The sequence below is a fragment of the Oncorhynchus mykiss genome, chromosome 2, assembly GCF_057628025.1.
Source record: "Oncorhynchus mykiss isolate SJ-2025 chromosome 2, ASM5762802v1, whole genome shotgun sequence".
NCBI lineage: Eukaryota > Metazoa > Chordata > Actinopteri > Salmoniformes > Salmonidae > Oncorhynchus > Oncorhynchus mykiss.
This window is the reverse complement of record NC_143023.1, coordinates 36,981,035-37,000,200: the sequence shown is the minus strand read 5'-3', so window position 1 is coordinate 37,000,200 and position 19,166 is coordinate 36,981,035. Positions and strand designations below refer to the sequence as shown.

At 40.5% G+C, this 19,166-nt stretch overlaps 1 protein-coding gene across 1 annotated transcript in view; it reads right to left on the bottom strand.

Moving 5' to 3' along the window:
- LOC110489000 (mitogen-activated protein kinase kinase kinase 5) overlaps positions 1-19,166 on the bottom strand; it is a 36,754-nt gene that overhangs the window by 14,328 nt on the left and 3,260 nt on the right. The window contains exons 5-15 of the mRNA XM_021561532.3: positions 16,373-16,479; positions 15,824-15,994; positions 15,295-15,407; positions 14,719-14,878; positions 10,597-10,747; positions 8,856-8,960; positions 8,416-8,468; positions 7,607-7,702; positions 6,891-6,975; positions 6,089-6,222; positions 5,249-5,376 (exon numbers count right to left, since the gene is read on the bottom strand). Coding sequence (XP_021417207.3) covers positions 5,249-5,376; positions 6,089-6,222; positions 6,891-6,975; positions 7,607-7,702; positions 8,416-8,468; positions 8,856-8,960; positions 10,597-10,747; positions 14,719-14,878; positions 15,295-15,407; positions 15,824-15,994; positions 16,373-16,479 — 1,303 coding nt within the window. The remainder of the gene's footprint in view (positions 1-5,248; positions 5,377-6,088; positions 6,223-6,890; positions 6,976-7,606; positions 7,703-8,415; positions 8,469-8,855; positions 8,961-10,596; positions 10,748-14,718; positions 14,879-15,294; positions 15,408-15,823; positions 15,995-16,372; positions 16,480-19,166) is intronic.

Genomic DNA, 19,166 nt, shown 5'->3' with positions numbered 1-19,166 from the left:
GGATGGAGCCAAATACAGGACCATTCTGGAAGAAAACCCGATGGAGTCTGCAAAAGACCTGAGACTGGGACGGAGATTTGTCTTCCAACAAGACAATGATCCAAAACATAAAGCAAAATCTACAATGGAATGGTTCAAAAATAAACATATCCAGGTGTTAGAATGGCCAAGTCAAAGTCCAGACCTGAATCCAATCGAGAATCTGTGGAAAGAACTGAAAACTGCTGTTCACAAATGCTCTCCATCCAACCTCACTGAGCTCGAGCTGTTTTGCAAGGAGGAATGGGAAAAAAATTCAGTCTCTCGATGTGCAAAACTGATAGAGACATACCCCAAGCGACTTACAGCTGTAATCGCAGCAAAAGGTGGCGCTACAAAGTATTAACTTAAGGGGGCTGAATAATTTTGCACGCCCAATTTTTCAGTTTTTGATTTGTTAAAAAAGTTTGAAATATCCAATAAATGTCGTTCCACTTCATGATTGTGTCCCACTTGTTGTTGATTCTTCACAAAAAAATACAGTTTTATATCTTTATGTTTGAAGCCTGAAATGTGGCAAAAGGTCGCAAAGTTCAAGGGGGCCGAATACTTTCGCAAGGCACTGTGTGTGTGTATGTGTGTGTGTGTATATATATATATATATATATATATATATATATATATATATATATATACACACACAATCATATTATACTATATTGCATCATATTATACTATATTGCACTATATATATATATATATATATATATATATATATATATATAGTGCAATATAGTATAGTAGCTATATATACATACATACATACATACACACACACCCCATAAGTACCTTTCATATAACCATTAATATAGTGCTTAGCTTTAATCTCTTACAGGACTAAGAAATCAAACTTAGTCAAAATACTTTACACTTTTAACTACAGCACCCGGCTCACGCGGACTGAACAATAAAATAGCCTGGGTAAATGAAAAGTACTAGTGCTTACACCTACACGTCATTTATTATAAAGTAATCTAAAACATAAGTGTACCAAAATGGATTGTGATACTAGTTAATCACATTTCATAAAAGTATGAAAACGAAAATAGTTCGCCATGCATGATTAGCATGCTCACTAACGTTTGCTATTTCAATTGATCGATAGCTGAGCTAGCCTAAATGTTAATGGCTTGTGCGTATGCTTGGTTCAGTATGAACGCGCACAAAATGCTAGCAATAGTTTAGCTAGCCTAATCATTAGCAGCTCGTTTTCCTTATGAAAACTCACCAAATCCTGGCATCAACCATTCCCTCAATCGCTTCACAGCACATTCGTACAGATAAGTGAGTGTTAATATCCAGGTCTCTCTTTTTAGTTCAGTTTTATAAAACTTCTCAACGATTTGAAATGTTATTTTTCTTCCATGGAATGGCGGTAGCTCATCACGGTCCGTTCTAGCTCATTTTCAGCATGTTTGCGCCAACTGGTGTATAACTTGAGGTTAGGAGAGGGACTAAGAGAATATTGATTGGCTCAAAATAAACTGCACGTCATGCAGCTTCTGACAGCTGATTTGTAATATCGCTCAACTTAAAACATATCAATATCAATATAGTATAATATGATTGGTTACTGGAATCTCACTAGTACATATAATTATTCGACATTAGTTGACCTGCGTTACACTATGGTGAAGCATGGTGGTGGCAGCATCATGCTGTGAGGATGTTTTTCAGCGTGCCTGGGAGACTAGTCAGGATCAAGGGACAGATGAATGGAGCAAAGTACAGAGCGATCTTTGATGAAAAGCTAATCCAGAGCTTTCAGAACCTCAGACTGGGGCGAAGGTTCCCCTTCCAACCTGACAACGACCCTAAACACGTAGCTAAGACAACGCAGGAGTCACTTCTGGACATGTTTCTGAAGGTCCTTGAGAGGTCCAGCCAGAGCCCGGACTTGAACCCGATGATCAAACATCTCTGGAGAGACCTAAAAAGAGCTGTGTCGAAACTCTCCGCATCCAACCTGACAGAGCTTGAGAGGATCTGCAGAGAAGAATGGGAGAAACTCCCCAAATACAGGTGTGCCAAGCTTGTAGCATCACACCCAATCAAGAAGACTCAAGGCTGTAATCGCTGCCAAAGGTGCTTCAACAAAGTACTGGGTAAAGGGTCTGAACACTTGAGTAAATGTGATTTTCCTCTTTTTATACATCTGCAAAAATTTCTAAAAAACTGTTTTTGCTTTGTCATTATGGGTATTGTATATAGATTGATGAGGGGAAAGACAATTTAATACATTTAGAATAACAAAATGTGGAAAAGTCAAGGGGTCTGAATACTTTCCGAATGCACTGTATAATTCTAACATATGAATGCTATCCCCTCCTCTTTACTCTCACTTATGTGATAGCTCCATAGTCCAGTCAGTGATGCTTCCCAACATGGGTGTGATGGCAACGCCTTTTTCCCCCTCAAGAGGCTGAAAATATTTGGCATGGGCCCCCAGATCCTCAAAAATATGAGAGAATATTGACTGACTGCATCACCACTTGGTATGGCAACTGCTTGGCATCTGACCGCAAGGCGCTACAAAGGGTAGTGCGTACAGCCCAGTACATCACTGGGGCCTAGCTCCCTTCCATCTATACAAGGCGGTGTCAGATGAAGGCCCTAAAAATTGTCTAAGACCCCAGCCACCCTAGTCATAGACCGTTCTCTCTGCTACTGCACAAGCGGTAACGGAGCACCAAGTCGTAAGACCCCCAAGCCGCAAGACTGCTAAACAGTTACTGAAATGGCTACCCAGACTATTTACATTGACCTACATTTTTTTGTACTGACATTCTTGCACTGGCTTTATGAACACTCACTGGACTCTACCCACACACTCAAGCATACTACACTGACACTCCAGACACACACAAGCATATTGAAGCCACACACACTCACACTGCTGCTATTCTGTTTATTATCTATCCTATCCTGATTGTCTAGTCACTTTTACCCCTACCTACATGCACATATTACCGCAAACACCTTGTAACTACCTTGTATCCCTGCACATTGACTCAGTACTGGTACTCCTTGTACAGTTGAAAGTTTACATAAACTAGTTTTAATGACTCCAACCTAAGTGTTTCAACCACTCCACAAATTTCTTGTTAACAAACGAGAGTTTTGGCAAGTCCATTAGGACATCTACTTTGTGCATGACAAGTAATTATTCCAACAATTGTTTAAAGAGAAATTATTTCACTTCATCACAATTCCAGTGGGTCATAAGTTTACATAAACTAAGGTGACTGTGCCTTTAAACAGCTTAGAAAATTCCAGAAAATTATGTCATGGCTTTAGAAGCTTCTGATAGGCTAATTAACATAATTTGAGTCAATTGGAGGTGTACCTGTGGATGTATTTCAAGGCCTACCTTCAAACGTAGTGTCTCTTTGCTTGACATCATGGGAAAATCAAAAGAAATCAGCCAATACCTCAGAAATTAATTGTACACCTCCACAAGTCTGGTTCATCCTTGGGAGCTATTTACAAACACCTGAAGGTACCACGTTCATCTGTACAAACAATAGCACACAAGTATAAACACCATGGGACCACGCAGCAGTCATACCTCTCAGGAAGGAGACGCGTTCTGTCTCCTAGAGATGAGCGTACTTTGGAGCGAAAAGTGCAAATCAATACCAGAACAACAGCAAAGGACCTTGTGAAGATGCTGGAGGAAACAGGTACAAAAGTATCTATATCCACAGTAAAACGAGTCCTATATCGACATAACCTGAAAGGCCGCTCAGCAAGGAAGAAGCCACTGCTCCAAAACCGCCATAAAAAAAAGCCAGACTAAGGGTTGCAACTACACATGGGGACAAAGATTGTACTTTTTGGAGAAATGTTCTCTGGTCTGATGAAACAAAAATAGAACTGTTTGGCCATAATGACCATCTTTATGTTTGGAAGAAAAAGGGGGAGGCTTGTAAGCCGAAGAACACCATCCCAACCGTGAAGCACGGGGGTGACAGCATCATGTTGTGGGGGTGATTTGCTGCAGGAGGGACTGGTGTACTTCGCAAAATAGATGGCATCATGAGGTAGGAAAATGTGGATATATTGAAGCAACATCTCAAGACATCAGTCAGGAAGTTAAAGCTCGGTCGCAAATGGGTCTTCCCAATGGACAATGACCCCAAGCATACTTCCAAAGTTATGGCAAAATGGCTTAAGGACAACAAAGTCAAGGTATTGGAGTGGCAATCACAAAGCCCTGACCTCAATCCCATAGAAAATTTGTGGGCAGAACTGAAAAAGCATGTGCTACAAGGCCTACAAACCTGACTCGGTTACACCAGCTCTGTCAGGAGGAATGGGCCAACATTCACCCAACTTATTGTGGGAAGCTGTGGAAGGCTACCTGAAATGTTTGACCCAAGTTAAACAAGTTAAAGGCAACGCTACCAAATACTAATTGAGTGCATGTAAACTTCTGACCCACTGGGAATGTGATGAAAGAAATAAAAGCCGACATAAATAATTCTCTCTACTATTATTCTGACATTTCACATTCTTAAAATAAAGTGGTGATCCTAGCTGACCTAAGACAGGGAATTTTTACAATGATTAAATGTCAGGAATTGTAAAAAACTGAGTTTAAATGTATTTGGCTAAGGAGTATGTAAACTTCTGACTTCAACTGTATATAGCCTCATTACTTAATTTTATTGTGTTAACATTTCCTTTAATGTTATTTATTTGTATTATTTTTTAACTCTGCATTGGTGGGAAAAGGTTTGTAATTAAACATTTCACGGTAAAGTCTACACCTATTGTATTCGGCACATGTGACAGTTTCATCATTAGGGGGGCAGAGAAAGATGAGCAATAGTGAAATTATTGATGAGAGAATACAGTACCAGAGTGTGTGAGTGGTAGACAGAGATTGAAGGAAGGAGAATGAGTAGTAGAGAGACACAAAAACTGAGAAGTGAAGACTGAAACCATTAGTTGTACGGCAGTTTAAAAGTTAAAGCAGGACAGTATAAGATTACCAAAGCTTTCGTCAGTGAGAGAATGAATACTGTACATACTGAGTGAAGGAGTGATATAAAGACTTGTCTAAAGACTACTAATTTGTAGTAGACAGGCACAAAAATCTAAATTAGAACACTGAATGGTTCTATGTGACCTGGTTTATGGGACATTAGAAACAGAATGAGATTTTAATATAGAATTAAATAAATTATATTTATATCCTCTGTACCTCCAGGAACCTCCTCCATAAAGATCTTGATGAAGCCGTCCTGACTCATAGAGCCCAGGTACTGAACGATGTTCCTGTGCTTCAGCCTCTTGTGCAGAGCTATCTCCTCATGCAGAGGCTGGGAGTAACTGAGATTCACACGCAGATGGGGAGAGAACCAACAGTTAACATTGGCACTAGATTTAGCATAGCATTAGCAAATGGAACAGTGTTCATCTGCCGTTATAACAACATTGCTACAAAACATAAACAAGGTTAGTGCTAGCTGTGCCGTCATTGAAAAACAACAAAATTCACACTCTAATCTGGCAGTTGTGCTGACATGGTGTAGCTGTGACCCATACATACTGTATGAATATGATGAGAGATTTACAATCACCCGTCATGTGCTGCTTCGGCCTATGTGGCCATTAGTTCTGCAGAGGAACTTAGTATTAACATTTCTTGAACTATGGGGCTAAGCTCTTAGTCGAGGTCGAAGGCTCGTAAACAAGGAATGGGGAAATCTAAATAGACATCCATCTCTTCAGGGAGTAGATTCCGGTGTAGCTATGGGGATACTGGACAAACATTACACATTTGGAATGTTGAGGAAAACATCTGCACATTCATTATTCTCATCATTAATCGTGAATGGTTTCGCTCACAATTATATAATATATTATACATATTAGGCTCAAATAATAAATTGGGATTTATGGTATAATGTGCAAAGAAAAGTAGCCTGGTCCCAGATCTGTTTTGTCGTGTCAACAAGTATGGTCATTGTTTGACAATACAGAAAAAACAGATCTGGGACCATTCAAAAAAAAGTAAAAAGGGGAAATGTGTTTTCCATACGTTCTGTCTTTCTCTGGGATCTCCTTGATGGCGATGCGGACTTGGTTGCTCAGGTCCCTCCCAGCATACACCACGCCATAGGTTCCTTTACCCAAAACCACCTTGTCTCCGTTTTCGCTGGTCTCATAGATAAACTGCAGGAGGTAAGGGAGAAGGTTTAATTCAACAGGAAGACGGATGTGAAACTAAATGTGCGTGTGTTTCATAAAAAAATGAGTTTTAGAGTGTGTAGGTTAGAAATATTGTAAAGAATTTCACAGGCAACCACAACAGAAAAGGTTGAGTGAGAGCGCGAAGCAATGGAAAAATATGTTCATTTTGAAACCTTCTGCTGCTCTGAACTGCAGTGAACTGAAATACTATTTGAAATTATTTCAAATAGTATTTGAACCCATGTTTGCTGGAGTGACATGCTGGACTGAATCCAATGTTCTGTGAATACCAGGAACTTAACACACAAAAATGAGGGGTCGGGAATACGTTAACCATTGGGGAATGGTTAAGGGAAACTTTTCACCTTTTGACCACATCATGACAGGGCTTGTTTGTGTACTGGTAGGGTAGAAGGGGGGTCAGAAACAGAAAAGCAGCCTTGAGAGGGAGGATTCTAGGCTTCTATGGCCCTATCTCAATTTGTCTCTCCGCAATTCCTTGAATCCTTTCTCCTCACCTCCTTTTCAACCGTATTGGAGGAGAAGGTCCAATGTCTCTCCCCTCGAACCCTGGTTTCCAATGCGCTTTCAGAAGGAAGCAAGAAAAGAGGAAATCGAGGAAAGATGAATTGAGAAAGAGCCTAGCTGACCTCCAGTAATCCTCCAGTGAGCTCGCTGGGGTACTCCACTGGGGCTTCTGCCTGGCTTAGGAGAGAGTTGACCAGCTCACAGAACCTGATGGAGAAACAACACACACAAGAAACTAAATCATATTGAAAGACAGTCATATATTCATGGACCTCACAGGCAAGTCCTAGATGAGACCTGCTGAAACACACACAAACAAATTCAGTACACAGCACTGTTATCAATCTTATATGTCATGACATGTCATGACATATTAAAGGGGACCTTTCAATTGCTAGTTATTTGCCTTTCACTGATTCCGCAAATACTACTATGAAAACCACTTCCTATTTCCTTCCTTCTCAGAAGGTCTTGGATAACACTGAGTATTTACTGTTTCCCAATACACAACACCTAGATAATAATGTACTGTATAAGCACACAATGTAAAATACATACACCTATCAATCCACACAGAAAGGGGAGAGAGAAGCAGGCTCTATTTCCATATGCCAGTGTAAAATAAACATTAACAGTTGTCATGTCAACACAATCAAATAATGTGATAATGGTCGAATGAACAGGCCCAATCTGTATGTACGTTTTATGTGGGGAATGAATCATTGGTTGATATGGTTGGTTGTTACGCCAGTTCCTGCTAGACAGCTGGGCTAAAGGCTGTCTTTTGGTGTGTGTTTGTGTGTGCGTGTGTCTGTGTTTGTATGTGTGTGGGACCCACCCTTTACAGTGCAGCTCGCTGGGAAAGCAGAGTTGGAAGTCATCCGAGTTCTCCAGGACATACAGGAAGCAGCTACGCTCGTCAAACTTGGAAACACTGAGCAGGTCAAAAAGGTTAAAGAGGAGGATTAGGAGCTACACAACATTTCAAAGCGAACTGCGGCATCACAACAAGTACTCTCAAAATAGCAATGCAGGCAAACAAAGTTAAAAGGAATACGAATCAAGACAAGAAAAGCCAATAATAACACGTGGCTCTGCAATTCAGAGAAAAACTTTTTCTTTGTATCTCATATAGATTGAAATACTGATATGTTTCAAGCCACCGGTTGATAGTGTTGCAAATGCAAACTGAAATAAAATAAATATATCTACTGCCCCTGGAGGCAGTTCGGTAAGCAAAAAAAGGGGAAAATACACAGTGACCTCCACAGCCAAATAGACACGGACTCACACACACATATCCAGTCACAGTCTTTGAGAACAGCACAGACAAAAACACCCTGATGGCCAGTGGCCAAGTCCGCCAGACAGTTAAAAAGTGTTTAGACTCAGTAGACCGCAACCTGGGTTCAAATACTATCCTTTGAAATACTAAAGCTGGGCTTGACTGAGCACAATGGAACCAATAGAGTAGTCACAAACCTGCAAACTCCACCCATCAGGCTAAAGCAAACGCTGAAATATTTCAAATAGTATTTAAATCTAGGTCTGGTAGACTAGCCCTGATGATGTGTATGGGCTGCAGGCGTGAACACCACACACCCACACAGCAAATGTTAGCACACTCTGTACTGTCTGTTACCGTACCTCACTCCCCGGATTTGCGAGGCAGGGAAAGTCCACTGGGCTTTCTGGCCTTTCTATGGAAGGGAAGACATGGCAGACTGTCAAAATGCTCACTCAACAACCTAAACACACACACACACAAAGTATGCACGTGCCTGCACACACTAGCGGCCTCGCACGCACACTTCCTCATTAGGCTTGTCTTCTTTCCCCATCACTGACGTGGTGCCGTTAAGAAAACACTCCACGCCTATTCTAGTTAAAACACACCATTCTGTCTCACACCATTCCTGAACTACCATTTTCAATGTCTTGACACGTTGAAAAATGTAGACCTGTACAGTATAGCTCAGTAGTTAAATATCTACGAGGCGGTAGGGGTCCGTTTACCTGGTCCCAGATCTGCTTGTACTGTATTAGCCAACTCTTATGGTCATTGTCATGCCAAACATGGTCTGTACCTTCAGGGGTGTGATGTGGTTGAGCTGAACTGTGCAGCTGTCGTCCTCCTCACTCACACACACTATGGTGGGTTGGAGCACTTTGGTCGGCTCCAGGATCAGAACCTGAGGAACGGTTAATGGTGCTAACAATTTTTATAAATACTTTTGCTGCAGAAAGGCACCTAAAATTGTGAATGTGACAAACTATCCCGGCAGGGTGACGCCAAGTGCCAACTTCGTTAACAAATTATCTAACCATGACGGTGCAGTTAAAATACATGTTAAAGCAAATATGTTTTTACTGCTCTGCATTTGAATTAGAGGTCGACCGATTCTGATTTTTCAATGCCGATACCGATTATTGGAGGACCAAAAAAGCCGATAACGATTAAATCGGCCAATTTTTTTTATTTGTAATAATGACAATTACAAAAATACTGAATGAACACTTATTTTAACTTAATATAATACATCAATAAAATCAATTTAGCCTCAAGTAGATAATGAAACATGTTCAATTTGGTTTAAATAATGGAAAAACAAAGTGTTGGAGAAGAAAGTAAAAGTGCAATATGTGCTATGTAAGAAAGCTAAGGTTTAAGTTCCTTGCTCAGAACATGAGAACATATGAAAGCTGGTGGTTCCTTTTAACATGAGTCTTCAATATTCCCAGGTAAGAAGTTTTAGGTTGTAGTTATTATAGGAATTATAGGACTAATTCCCTCTATACCATTTGATTTTCATTAACCTTTGACTATTGGATGTTCTTATAGGCACTTTAGTATTGCCAGTGTAACAGTATAGCTTCCGTCCCTCTCCTCGCTCCTCCCTGGGCTCGAACCAGGAACACAACGACAACAGCCACCCTCGAAGCAGCGTTAGCCATGCAGAGCAAGGGGAACAACTACTAGAAGGCTCAGAGCGAGTGAAGATTGAAACGTTATTACTGCGCGCTAACTAGCTAGCCATTTCACTTCGGTTACAGGGAGTTGATAGGCTTGAAGTCATAAACAGCGCAATGCTTGACGCACAACGAAGAGCTGCTGGCAAAACGCACAAAAGTGCTGTTTGAATGAATGTTTACGCGCCTGCTTCTGCCTACCACTGCTCAGTCAGATACTTGGATACTACTAGATATTATCTAGCGTGCATCAACCATGTGTAGTTAACTAGTGATTATGATTGATTGTTTTTTATAAGATACATTTAATCCTAGCTAGCAACTTACCTTGGCTTACTGCATTCGCGTAACAGGCAGGCTCCTTGTGGAGTGCAACGAGAGAGAGGCAGGTCGTTATTGCGCTGGACTAGTTAACTGCTCGGATCCCCCGAGCTGACAAGGAGAAAATCTGTCATTCTGCCCCTGAACAAGGCAGTTAACCCACCGTTCCTAGGCTGTCATTGAAAATAAGAATGTGTTCTTAACTGACTTGCCTATTTAAATAAAGGAACACAAAAATAATAATAATATATATATATTTTTTTAAATTGACAAATCGGCACCCAAAAATACCGATTTCCGATTGTTATGGAAACTTGAAATCGGCCCTAATTAATCGGCCATTCCGATTAATCGGTCAACCTCTAATTTGAATGCCCAGAACTGTTATATACTAGACAGAGAGAATCTATTGAGATCTCACAAAGCAATGTGGGTTTGAGGAACTGGGAGTGTTGGAGTCTGACAGAGTGTCTTTGCAGCGGTCAAGACACTAACTAAATAAAGCTGAATGGACTAGGAGCTGTGGTGAGGTCTTACTGGGCAGCGGTCAGTGGAAACAGTAGGCTTGCAGGCTTGCAGCATCAGCTCCATCCAGAAGTCCACAGTCTCCTGTTTAGACATTTTCACCTCTGGGGGCTTGGTGAACTGACGATACAAGATGAACGTCTCCATGATCGAGCCCACATACCTCAAAAGAAAGATGCGAGTAAGTATTTGAAAATCAAAATAAAGTTGACCTTAAGGAGACATTGACCTTAAAGAGGCCATATCAATATTTTTCTTAGTGTCCATTTAGGGGACCCCTTTCCCCTATCTTTAACATTAAAGGTCCCGCAAAAAAACATGTTTTCCATCAAATGGATGATATTTGGATGAAACCAGATCAGAGTTGGATGACCTAAGTATGAAAAATGACTGTTGCTGGTACATTGATCAAGTCTGATCATAAAGTTACTGGTCCCCTCCCCCGTTGTCAAACACTTGAATTCAGATGGTGGAATTATTTAGGGCTTTGTGTTCCATCACATAAAGCCCTAATTTGAATATACCAATGGTAATGTCTTATTCTTTTACCTAATTTAAATAAGTACCGCCTGGTAACCATCAGCACAGAAGGTGTGTTTGCATAGCTAGCTAGTCTACTGGTGCCAAAATTTGACTGCAGGGTGACATCAGATTACAGGTTTCTCCTATTCATCTATGGCCAAAAAAATGATACGTTTCCCATTTCATCTGTGTCTGGTGTTTGCTAGTTACTGGCTAGCTAGTTCTTTAGTCATCATGGAACAAAGGGGGGGGGGGGGGGGGGAAGGGTCATTCAAAATTCAGAAGCAGTTGTCATGTAATATATCTGTCAGTGCTGCTGCAAACTGCAACAGAAGAGGCATGGCAAATGGGAGATTTTGACATCATTGATAGTCATGGTTTATGAACATGGTCTGGCAGTCAACACACACACACACATATACAGTGCCTTGCGAAAGTATTCGGCCCCCTTGAACTTTGCGACCTTTTGCCACATTTCAGGCTTCAAACATAAAGATATAAAACTGTATTTTTTTGTGAAGAATCAACAACAAGTGGGACACAATCATGAAGTGGAACGACATTTATTGGATATTTCAAACTTTTTTAACAAATCAAAAACTGAAAAATTGGGCGTGCAAAATTGATCAGCCCCTTTACTTTTTGTGCAGCAAACTCTCTCCAGAAGTTCAGTGAGGATCTCTGAATGATCCAATGTTGACCTAAATGACTAATGATGATAAATACAATCCACCTGTGTGTAATCAAGTCTCCGTATAAATGCACCTGCACTGTGATAGTCTCAGAGGTCCGTTAAAAGCGCAGAGAGCATCATGAAGAACAAGGAACACACCAGGCAGGTCCGAGATACTGTTGTGAAGAAGTTTAAAGCCGGATTTGGATACAAAAAGATTTCCCAAGCTTTAAACATCCCAAGGAGCACTGTGCAAGCGATAATATTGAAATGGAAGTAGTATCAGACCACTGCAAATCTACCAAGACCTGGCCGTCCCTCTAAACTTTCAGCTCATACAAGGAGAAGACTGATCAGAGATGCAGCCAAGAGGCCCATGATCACTCTGGATGAACTGCAGAGATCTACAGCTGATGTGGGAGACTCTGTCCATAGGACAACAATCAGTCGTATATTGCACAAATCTGGCCTTTATGGAGGGGTGGCAAGAAGAAAGCCATTTCTTAAAGATATCCATAAAAAGTGTCGGTTAAAGTTTGCCACAAGCCACCTGGGAGACACACCAAACATGTGGAAGAAGGTGCTCTGGTCAGATGAAACCAAAATTGAACTTTTTGGCAACAATGCAAAACGTTATGTTTGGCATAAAAGCAACACAGCTGAACACACCATCCCCACTGTCAAACATGGTGGTGGCAGCATCATGGTTTGGGCCTGCTTTTCTTCAGCAGGGACAGGGAAGATGGTTAAAATTGATGGGAAGATGGATGGAGCCAAATACAGGACCATTCTGGAAGAAAACCCGATGTAGTCTGCAAAAGACCTGAGACTGGGATTTGTCTTCCAACAAGACAATGATCCAAAACATAAAGCAAAATCTACAATGGAATGGTTCAAAAATAAACATATCCAGGTGTTAGAATGGCCAAGTCAAAGTCCAGACCTGAATCCAATCGAGAATCTGTGGAAAGAACTGAAAACTGCTGTTCACAAATGCTCTCTATCCAACCTCACTGAGCTCGAGCTGTTTTGCAAGGAGGAATGGGAAAAAATTTCAGTCCCTCGATGTGCAAAACTGATAGACATACCCCAAGCGACTTACAGCTGTAATCGCAGCAAAAGGTGGCGCTACAAAGTATTAACTTAAGGGGGCTGAATAATTTTGCACACCCAATTTTTCAGTTTTTGATTTGTTAAAAAAGTTTGAAATATCCAATAAATGTCGTTCCATTTCATGATTGTGTCCCACTTGTTGTTGATTCTTCACAAAAAAATACAGTTTTATATATTTATGTTTGAAGCCTGAAATGTGGCAAAAGGTCGCAAAGTTCAAGGTGGCCGAATACTTTCACAAGGCACTGTGTATATATATATATTATATATATATATTTTTTAACCTGGGTTTAGGAGAGGGAGAGGGAGAAAGAGAGGGGGAAGCCATGATCTATACTCATGAGAGATACCCAGACCTCACCCTGTCCAGTTTCAACTGAAATTGTCCAAGATGAACTAGCTACAAGATGAACAAGCTAGCTATCTTCATGATCTCACTGCAACCACGGCTGTCATGACGTGGACCTTTCTGGGTGTAGATCATGGCTTCCCCCTCTCTTTCTCTCACTCTCCCTCTCCTAAACCCAGGTTTTATTGCCCCAGGTCGTAAATACCACAGAGACTCTCCCTGACCATGCAATTGAGAGAGAGTTTCACAGTAAGACAAAGGGATTCTCCAGCCCAATTCTACCATGTCCCAACATTAGTTAGTTAGTAAATAAATAATTAAGCCAATTGGCCTATGGATGATTCATGGTGTAGGCTGGGTTTGTGCATATAACCAAGAATTCTACGATGTTTGAAATGAGACTGACGTAAGGTAAAGAATAATTCAGTAATTGAAGACTAATTGATCAGATATTCAAAGATTAACTTTGTAATCTGAAGATTTTCCATGGTGCCCCAACTTCCTAGTTAATTAAATTTACATGATTAGTTTAATCAAGTAATAATAATTACAGAGAATTGATTTGATAAAATAAGACTTCACCTTTAATGATAGCCAGAGACACGACACAGCTCATTACGTCCAAGTTGCTTGACATAAGTATTTCAAAGAAATGTCAGTCAAGGTGAGCCCCCCCCCCCCCCCCACTCAGCCGATTAGCTCCCTGCCCACTCAGCCTGTCTTTTCAGCCTTACTGATAGTTAGACATATGAGTACATTTTTCTCAAATTCTGAGCTCTTTTTAATTTTTTAAAAATTTTTAAATTTTTAAATCGGGGAAAAAATATAAAGGCTATTTTACATGATAATCCGAATGACTGTGCGGGCCCTTTAACAATATATTTTGAAATGTGCCCTCTCATTCTGGTTTATAATCATCTCAATCTCAAAAACAAGGTGCATATAACATCTGTGTTTTTTTGAGTACATCACTGGGGCCAAGCTTTCTGCCATCCGGGACCTATTTAATTTATATTGACACCCCCTCCCTTTTGTACAATGCTGCTACTGGTTGTTTATTATCTATGCATAGTCACTTCACCCCCACCTACATGTACAAATTACCTCAACTAACCTGTACCCCCAACACTGACTCGGTACCGGTGCCCCCTGTATATAGCCTCGTTATTGTTATTCTTATTGTGTTACTTTTTCTTATTACTTTTTATTTTAGTCTACTTGGGAAATATTTTCTTAACTCTTCTTGAACTGCACTGTTGCTTAAGGGCTTGTAAGTAAGCATTTCACGGTAAAGTCTACACTTGTTGTATTCGGCGCATGTGACAAAGTTAGATTTGATTTGAATCTGTTAGAATGATATGCTCATATATTTCACATCAAGAATGCCTGCCTGGTCCCAGATCTGTTTGTCCTGTCTCGAATGTTTGCAGTGACAATGACCATAGGATTTGACTAAACAAATTGTGACTCCTCTCACCACATGGGTGCATTGAGCCGGTAGAGTTTTTCTGAAGCCTCGATGACCTTCCTGTGTTCGTTAGCCAGGATGCTGGCTCCCAGGTAGAAGCCTACGTCCCAGTAGTCCTGCATCTTCTCCAAGCTGCCCTTCCTCCCCAGGAGGCTGCTCAGGGTCACGCCTGGATACACACACACACAACACAAACACAGATGGGCGCAGACAGACACACATGCTAGATAGTGAGAATATTAGTATTATATTTATATTTTCAGGCTAACAGTATGGCATCGAAATGTAAAAGAAAAAGAGACGCATGACATGGCACAGAAGCCCAGCATAACAGTGAAATGCATTGATAAATAATGTACGGGTGTAATTATTTAGTGTCTTTATGCAGGCTGTTAGCAATGATGATACGGATTGGCAGGGATTACGACTGCCCCAACAATTAGCCCACACTCGGTTGATCCCAGACATGGATAAAAAAATAAGGCAAATGTAGTTTCTTTAAGCAATTAAACAAAACATGCACACACAAGTTCCCTTTGACAGGCTACTGATTCAGGGCAGTGGAGTGTCGTGAGAACAATGTACCTATTTTCCGCAGCTCGATGGAGGTGTCAAATTCGTGGCCGGCAGCCATCAAGAGGACAACGTTGTTGATGCCGGAATGAAGGGTTGGCTCTGTCTCGAAGGCTTTGCCGTACCTGGGGGAGAATCCATGAAGGGAGATTAAAACTGATTCATTAACTAATACATATTGCTGCCTAGTCAATGAGCTGACCTAAGCAATGATTTGTTTAATAACAGAGTAACATATAGTATCAGGTGTGTCATGTCTGTTTATGCCATCTGCTATGTTATAATTCTAACAGTGTTATGCAGCCTTTATGACAGAGGACTCAAGTAAAGTGTAACTGAAAGGACGGAGGGAACTCAAAGGGATAACATGACATAGACTGATGTAGAGCGCTAGTAAGGAGGACTTGACTGGAGTGAGTGAAGGGATGCTGTGTCTATGGTGTGCATATTAGGACGACTTACAAGTCCAAACTGCCTCTGACACAGACTCCTTGTGACTCGAAGGCTGTACTAATATGGACACTGTAATGGTGTGTCTCACCAGTAGCAGGCCTGGTCTCGACTGCGATGGTCTTTAAAGCCAGAGCTCATGAACATGTCTTTGTAGATACGGCCGCAGAGGCAGTGCACGTCCGACACCACCCGGTCACCTGACTCCACAATGGGCAGAATCACCTCCAGGGCCTTGGCACGGTCACCTGGACGATTCCTCCTGAAGGTCGAAATTAGGAAACATTATGACAGATGGAATCCTCAGAATCAACAGCATGTGTTGTGCTGCAAATTTAAAGTGTCGGGTAAATTTCTTGAAGAAAATCTGTGTGCTTGCTTCAAGCTGTCTAAAATAATAAAGATAGGGGGGAAAAACAGTAATGTGCTTTCAGAAAGCGCACTAATTAAGTGTTAAAATGAGGGAAGGGGGAAAAAACAGTAGTGTGCTTTCAGAAAGCCCACTAATTAAGTGTTAAAACGGGGGAAGGCTTTAACCCATTTAGTGTTATATACACATTATTTCCTTCTATTATATAATGTGAAAGACTATCGTCAAACAGAATATGTGAGCAATACACAAGTGGAGGAACAATGGTACCTGTTTAAAGCAAATATGTAGTGAAATTTGATATTCTGCTGGGCAGCCACCAAGCACATGGGCAAGTTGTTCAGAGTCTCTACCAGTTTGATAATGGCATCGTAGTCCTAAAGTCAGAAAGAGGACTGGATTACAGCAAACCCTTTATCAACATTAGAATAACATATCTGATGTCAATTCATTATAAATTAGGCATGCAGACACCTTTAACATTTTTAAATAGACACAGAGTGAAGATCCTCATTCAAATGCATTTACTTTAACCCTTGCAGTACTTGTTAGGGTTGGGCGATGTCAACCTTTGTTCTAACTTGATTAAGTAGCCATAAAAAAAAATGGTGACATAAAATGAATATCCCCCCCTATTTGCCAAGCCAAAAATATATACAGTGCCAGTCAAAAGTATGGACACACCTACTCATTCAAGGGTTTTTCTTTATTATAACTTTTTTCTACATTGTAGAATAATAGTGAAGACATCAAAACTATTAAATGACACATATGGAATCATGTAGTAACCAAAATAGTGTTAAACAAATCAAAATATATTTTAGATTCTTCAAAGTAGCCACCCTTTTCCTTGATGGCAGCTTTGCACACTCTTGGCATTATCTCAACCAGCTTCACCTGGAATGCTTGAAGGAGTTCCCACATATGCTGCTTTTCCTTCACTCTGGGGTCCAACTCAATTTAAACCGCCTCAATTGGGTTGAGCTCAGGTGATTGTGGAGACCAGGTCATTTGATGCAGCACTCCATCACTCTCCTTCTTGGTCAAAATAGCCCTTACACAGTCTGGAGTTGTGTTGGGTCATTGTCCTGTTGAAAAGCAAATGATAGTCCCACTAAGCGCAAACCAGATGGGATAGCATATTGCTGCAGAATGCTGTGGTAGACATGCTGGTTAAGTGTGCCTTGAATAATAAATAAATCACTGACAGTGTCACCAGCAAAGCACGCCCACACCATCACACCTCCATGCTTCACGGTGGGAACCACACATGTGGAGATCATCTGTTCACCTACTCCGCGTCTCACAAAGACGGTTAGAGCCAAAAATCTAAAATTTGGACTCCTCAGACTAAAGGACAGATTTCCACCGGTCTAATGTCCATTGCTCGTGTTTCTTGGCCCAAGCAAGTCTCTTCTTCTTATTGGTGTCCTTTAGTAGTGGTTTCTTTGCAGCTTAAAGGCCTGATTCATACAGTTTCCTCTGAACAGTTGATGTTGAGATGTGTCTGTTACTTGAACTCTGTGAAGCATTTATTTGGTCTGCAATTTCTGAGGCTGGTAACTAATGAACTTATCCTCTAACTCTGGGTCTTTCTTTCCTGTGGCAGTCCTCATGAGAGCCAGATTCATCATAGCGCTTGATGGTTTTTGCGACTGCACTTGAAGAAACTTTCAAAGTTCTTGAAATTTTTCCAGATTGACTGACCTGCATGTCTTAAAGTAATGATGGACTGTCATTTCTCTTTGCTTATTTGAGCTGTTATCAAAGGCAGAGGGTGGCTACTTTGAAGAATCTCAAATATATTTTGATTTGTTGAACACTTATTTTGGTTACTACATGGTTCCATATGTGTTATTTCATAGTTTTGATGTCTTCACTATTCTACAATGTAGAAAATAGTAAAATAAAGAAAAGCCCAGGAATGACTAGGTGTGTCCAAACTTGCGACAGGTGCTGTATATTTTTATTTATTTAAAAGAAATACAATTATAAAATGGACACTAAAAAGACTGCTAAAAATATATTTTAGTAGCCTAGTCCTCTCTGTTGGAGCTGTGGCATAAAAGAAGTGTGAGTGTGTGTGCCGACACGCAAGACAGCCTCGTGGGCTGTGCTTCTGTGATATATTATGGTTTGTAAATAATGAAGGGCCTGGCTGCAGAGCAAGCAACTCTGCTGTCCCCAGAACTGGATAATTATTCAATGATTTGCATTTTTGACAAATCTTCCTCTCTTATTAGGCCAAGGCTTCTATACGTTGTAGGTAGGTTCTGTACATTGCTAATAATAGGCTATTGAAATAGGTCTACTCTACACATCATTTCTTTCATAAGCTTGGCTCAGCTGTAAGTTTCCTTTTGACTTCATTGGTCCACCAAAATATTGTTTGCACAATTTCACTTCTTGTTGCCTGTAATAGTTGCCATTCAAAATAAATCTGTATCAGAAAATCCCCTATAGATTCTGACTTTCACAATTGTTTCCATTTGAAAGCTGCAACTTTAGGACATTAAACACTTTATTAGAATGGCCTACTTGAGAAATATATTTTATAATGTTAACTCGTCTTAATGCTTTTGATAAGCTTTTTTAATTAGTAGGATTTGGCTTTTGGCCATTTGGTTCGCAACGGCAAGTAGGAGGCATGAATCATTTATTTCAGACTAAGCTTGGCTCAACTGTAAGGTTTGTTCAAACTACTCATTCTATTTTTCTATCTTGCTATTGTTTGTTCTACCTCTCATTATTACCATAGGTCTATCATGTTACGTTATTCAAAAACAACTTGAAACTGTCTGAGAGCTCTGTTAAATAAATGTATTGTTTGATCAGGAAGTAGTACAGAGGGAGGAGCCGGGAGAAAGCCAGCATGCATAAAAACAGGTGTCATATTCATATCAAATGGAGAGAAAATACAAAATTAGGCTTTTAAAATAATTAGACACCGGATTGTCCGCTATAAAAATAAAAATAAATGTATAGGCTTCGGCTATATGCCCAGATCACCCGACACTAAGAGAGAAAAAATATATGTTTCTGACAGGACATTTTGAGCTGCTTT